At 35.9% G+C, this 5593-nt stretch overlaps 1 protein-coding gene and 1 non-coding gene across 3 annotated transcripts; one reads left to right on the top strand and one right to left on the bottom strand.

The window, feature by feature from the left end:
• The first annotated feature begins 381 nt into the window (after positions 1–381).
• On the top strand, positions 382–3630 carry LOC125829602 (OVARIAN TUMOR DOMAIN-containing deubiquitinating enzyme 5). Of its 2 annotated transcripts, none has more exons than XM_049508807.1 (3): positions 382–506; positions 1842–1957; positions 2504–3630. In XM_049508807.1, exons 2-3 carry the CDS (start codon positions 1854–1856, stop codon positions 3387–3389), a joined length of 990 nt encoding a protein of 329 aa, XP_049364764.1. In that variant the 5' UTR covers positions 382–506; positions 1842–1853; the 3' UTR covers positions 3390–3630. The 2 variants fall into 2 exon arrangements, with proteins under 2 accessions (XP_049364764.1, XP_049364765.1); XM_049508808.1 differs by having other exon boundaries at positions 389–507; positions 1845–1957.
• Positions 3631–5226: 1596 nt separating this feature from the next.
• On the bottom strand, positions 5227–5307 carry TRNAL-AAG (transfer RNA leucine (anticodon AAG)). The gene has a single exon. It is a non-coding gene; the product is annotated as a tRNA-Leu (tRNA).
• Positions 5308–5593: the final 286 nt, after the last annotated feature.

Below are 5593 nucleotides of genomic sequence, written 5' to 3'. Positions count from 1 at the left end.
ATTTTCAAAATATAAAATCAAACTAAAAAAATCAAATTTTTCTTTGATTTGATTTTTCAATTTTCCACGGACGCCTCCTCTATTCTGAAGTGTTAGGGCGGCATATTCAATTTTGAAAATTATTGGTTATGAATTTATAGATATGCTAAATCATTAACATATCAATTATTGAGATTGATTATTGATCGTTATCAAATTAATCGTTAAGATTACACGAGCATAATTTTCTTCATTGTAAATCATTTATATATCAAAACCATTATTTAACCGTTAATAAATTAATAAAATTGGGACTTGTTATTTTTTTTCCCAAAAAAAGTTAAGGAGTATATTAGATTTTGTCTTTATTTGTTACTATCTTTTTTTTCCAAAAAAGAAAGAAAAAAAAAACTCCATCTTAGGACATTGGGATTGTGGACTCCAAGTTTATCATCTTCATCGACTGGCTAGGGTTCCAAATTTGGCTTCATCTGCAATCTCGCCTAGGGTTCTATTTCAAAATTTTCGGTAATTTTCTTCCTTTTTCTTCTTTACTGCCTCGCTCTGCTCCCTCTCCCTTTTTTCATCTCTCTTGTTTGTTTTCTCTGAATGTTGTTGAACTGTTTTTCCTTATTAATTGACATGTTTTCTTCGCTATCGTATTCCTTTTTCCGTAAATACTTTGATTTATTGCACTTAGGATCTACGAAAACAATGTCTCTACCTACTTGTAGTAGTTAGACTCTAAGCTCCCTAAATCTTACTTGTGTATTACATTGGATATGATGTTGTTGTTGTATTTCTTTATTTGTTTCAGTTATTAATTTAATTGAATATGCAATTTTCAGTTTTTTAAAATATTTTTACCGTAGTTATTTTTTAGTCAAAAATCTGAGCTTTATGGGAGTAAGTCCCTGCTTCAATTGAAGTTAAAATCCTTTTTCCAGTTACTGATTAGTGAAGAAAAGGACTTTGATTCTAATTGAAGTAGGGGGGTTAGTATAAGAAGATTTAGGATTTTTAACTGAGCTTTTTTTGGGGTAGTGACGATAGAGATTTGTGTATGAAAGAGGAAGACACGTAGGCAATTACAGTGAAGTAGAGCAGCAAATAGCATACTTCGTTTACATGAAAAGTGAGAGTTCCTCATATGGAATATGCTTCCGGAGAAATATAATGAGAGAGAAAATGGATTTCTCTAGGTTCAGCATTGCGAATGGTCTGCTTATGGCTTGGTATGTGGCGTCACAATGATCATTTTCCCTAGAAATTACTCTGACGTCTTGAAGAAATAGGAAGATCCTTGATCTTGGGATCTAGATGATTATCGGTGAGGTGGCAGTTGATTCTTCTCATTTGTCCTAGCCTTGGTGGACAGAGTTACATGGTACGTGTTGCTAGTGGGAGGTGGCAGGTATCCCGTGGAATTAGTTGAGGTGTGCGAAAGTTGGCCCAGACACCACGGTCAACAAAAAAGAAAAAAGAAATTATCTGTGAGGTGGAACCTTTCTTAGAAATGTTGTACACAAGGCAAAGGGACATCATGATTTGAAATGTTTGTATACAAGACAACAGTAAATTCATATTACAGTTAAGGGCCCAAAGAAAGGGGGCATCTTTTACTTTGGTGTGCTTCTTGGGGAGTCAACTGCAGAAAATTTGAGATATGTTAGTTAATTGGAGACTTGTATTTCATAGAAGTTTTGGATGACCGCTCCTTGTGGTCTTATGGTCTTATACTTGGAACATTTCAAAAAGTGATTTTTCTAAAGATAGTAAAATTACGACATAACATTCATTATGATTGATTTGTAAAATCTTCCCATCTATATTGTGATGCTTATTTGCTGTTCATATTGTTTCAGGGTTTTGAAATGGAGGATACACCTAAAGCAGAAGATCAGTTGCCTGAGGGAGCCTCAGAAAGTGCGCCTCAAAAGATGACAGAAACCCGTGAGGAGATGCTTTCTAGGCATAGGTATTTTATAAGGCCCTTAGAGGACATGTTGCCTTTGGTTTTGCTCTCCCCTAGTTGTATTTTTAATATTCTCTATATAACCCTCCACATGATTATTACATTGTTCTGCTTATAAGACCAGTCATACTACTTGTATCCCTACTCCCTAGCACGTTTATTCGGAAACACTATCGACTTTGTAAGAAATTGCTCTTATTGATTAAAATATGAGCTTATGGAATGATTATTGACTTTCTATAATGCTGATCCACCTAAAAAGAATTGGAAGTTTTTCTAATTGTTGAAATGAATATTACAAGAACTAATAATTAAGATTGGAAGTCTATATGAGGAGATGACTTATAACAGGCTTCTTGAACCATGCATAGGCTTTCAATTTTTGACCTGTGATAAGTAATTGTGTTACCAATATCACAGATGGCTTGTAATAAGGTTTTCAGTTATTGAATGTCTAAGCGTTGTGTGAAGCACTTGCTTAATTTATCACTCCAAATTAGTTATTGGGAGGTTAATTTTTTTGTTGACATTTCATATTGATGTATGCAGGAAAGAAATCTCTAAGCTACAGGACAAAGAAATTTCTATGAAAAAGGCAGCAGCTAAAGGCAGCAAAGCTGAACAGAAAGCTAAGAAAAAACAAGTGGACGAAGAAGTATCTAAACTTTCTGCAAAGCTCAAAGAAGGGCATGCTGGGGAACTTGCTTCTTTAGGCTACAGTGGTGATAGTAATAATGATAATGGGAAGGAAAAAGGGAATCTTGACACATTGGTGAAGGCCATTGCTGGTGTTTCTGTCAGTAGTCAAACTGACCATTCAAAACCCAGCAAGAGCGTGAAGAGACGTGAGAAAAGAGCTCAACAAGAGGCAGCCAGAGAGCAGAGAATACAAGAAGAGCAGAGTAATATCATAAGTGATCGGGTTATTGAGAATGAAAAGTTAGAAAGAAAGCTTGAGCCCCTTGGATTGACTGTTAACGAAATAAAGCCTGATGGACACTGTCTCTACCGAGCTGTGGAGAATCAGTTGGCTATCCACACTGGTGGTTCATCGCCTTATTCATATCTTGAACTGCGACAGATGGTGGCAGCTTACATGAGGAAACATGCAACTGACTTTCTCCCTTTTTTCCTCTCTGAGAATGCAGAAGAGGGAGAATCGGATGATTCTCTTGTAGGAAGGTTCGAGAATTACTGTAGAGAAGTGGAGTCAACTGCTGCATGGGGAGGACAACTTGAGCTTGGTGCTTTAACTCACGTCTTAAAGAAACATATAATGATATTCTCAGGGTCGTTTCCTGATGTGGAGATGGGAAAGGAATACAAATCCAGCAGTGGGTCTGGCTCTTCAGCTTCCAGTATAATGCTATCTTACCACAAGCATGCTTTTGGGCTTGGTGAGCACTATAACTCACTTATTCCCAGTTCAGCTTGATAGGTTTGATTTATATTATGTGGAACAAATGTTCACAGCAACATGATAATTCAACTGATATCATGACTTACAGCAAACCGATCTAGCAACAGTCTCATTTGTGTCATAAGTTTCGAGTTCAATGCGTTTTGTCTTTCTACAATGTTATTATAGGACTAAATCCTAGCTTATGGATTTGGTTTTCTGTTCTGTGACAACTCATACTTCCTTTCGTTCGTATTCCAAATTAAGAGTTTCTCTGTTTTGTTTCCAGTATGCACATTCATTGTCATTTGTTTGGTTAGTGGGCTGTTATCATGCTTGGTTGCAATGACCAGATATGCTAGACTCATATTTCATCCCTACATATCCAGGTTTTGGTAGAATACCAGGAAACGGTCTGCAGGTTCCTCTTTTCCAATACCTATGCTTTTTACTTGCTCACATCTTGGACATGTGAACTTGTGAGCAATTATATCTCTACTTGATTTGTGTTTCTGTTAGAGGTGTTGGTGTATTTAGCAGCATTCTATCAGAGAGTGAAATAGAACATGAAACTATGCGTAAGCTCCTTTTTTAGGTGCCTGCCTTTTATCTGTTAGGATGTTGTGTCAAGGGAAATTATTAAGGAAGAAGTTAGTGTGCAAACTTGACTAAATGGCAATAGGAAGAAATTTCTCAAGGAGGATCAAAATAAATCAATCCCGGTCTCTTTCTTTTAGTCCTAAAGGAACGAAATTGCCATCTAAGTTAAAAAGACACTTTACCTGTCTTGGCAATGAGTTAGGGTCGGTATAAATTTTGACATTGTTGATAGAATGGCTCCTCGAGGCCAGTTTATCAGCCGCTTTGTTGGCTTCTCTGAAGCAATGATCAGTCTGGATATTGTATTTGTGGACTAGCTTCCTAATTTCTTCAACTGTTTCTCTAATCCTCCAAGGAGTGGACCAAATATTTTGGATACAATTTTGGAGAAGTGAATTGATTTCACTAGTTATAATGCTATGCCCATTGTTTGTGCACCATTTTAGTCCTAAGAGAAATGCACTAGCTTCAACTGCGTTACTGGTTCCATTTCCAAGTGGGAGGATGAATACAGTTGCCGTTTGAGTCTCTCACAATTCCACCTCCGCCACTTGAGTTTCCAACACAGGTCCCATCCGAGTTCATTTTGACAAAGGGTGAAGATGGTCTAATCCACTTGATAGGAACAGAGGGTAGTACCAGCAAAATTGGTTTCCATGAGTTAGAGAAAAATTTCCCAGTTATCTGGATGGTTAATTTATATTTAGCATCTATTCTTAAACCTTAGGATTTATGTTTGTGTTTATTAACCCTATCAATGTGTCAAAGTCATGTGTATATGTCAAACATAAAATGTGCGCTTAATTATAATAATTAAAAATGGTCAAATTTTCCCATGTACCATTAATAATAGTCTACTGCTAGACATGTTAGCACAGACTTTTAGGGCAAAAAATAGAGAGTTCTAGGTTGATTTCTTGAATGGGCAAATTGTTCCGGACATAATTTTTTGTATTAATAATAATGAGTTTTAAAAAAAATCAAAATAAAGAAAGTAGGCGTAATTTATAAATGGAAAAATTACAGAAATCCCGCATTTTAGTTTACTTATTACCATTATCCCCTATAAGTTTTACAAATCTCCAAAATTCCTCATTTTCGCGCATCAGATTAGCGTATTTCGCGCATCAGTTTAATGTATATCGCGCATCAGATTAATGTATCATATATAAAATGTACATCAGATTAGTGTATCATGTATAAAATGTAATGTATCTTACTTAACGATTAATGTATTTCGCGCATCAAATTAATGTATCAGCGAAAAAACAAATGTTGAGAGTGGGATTTGAACCCACGCCCTTTCGGACCAGAACCTTAATCTGGCGCCTTAGACCAACTCGGCCATCTCAACATCTGTTATTATTGAATCCATATAGAGAATTTAGCTTAAGAGTTTGAAGGAGACTGACTTCCCTCAACAGTGATTGGGCCAAGTGAACAGTATAGTCGATTTTGATTAGCCAAATCTAGAATTGAAACAGTGAAATTAGTGTTCGAAGTTAGAAATTTGAACTAAAGTTTGACATATTATTTATGTATGCCAACTTCAAACATTTACGTCTAACTTCCAATTCAAATAATCAATAACTTCCCAATCCCAAAGGAGCATCAACAAATAAGTCCTTTTATCTTTACAA

This window comes from Solanum verrucosum, unplaced genomic scaffold (assembly GCF_900185275.1).
Source record: "Solanum verrucosum unplaced genomic scaffold, falcon-dt-bn FXZP01000031.1, whole genome shotgun sequence".
Taxonomy (NCBI): domain Eukaryota; kingdom Viridiplantae; phylum Streptophyta; class Magnoliopsida; order Solanales; family Solanaceae; genus Solanum; species Solanum verrucosum.
The sequence above is the reverse complement of the archived record's forward strand: the minus strand, read 5'-3'. Positions and strand labels throughout refer to the sequence as shown.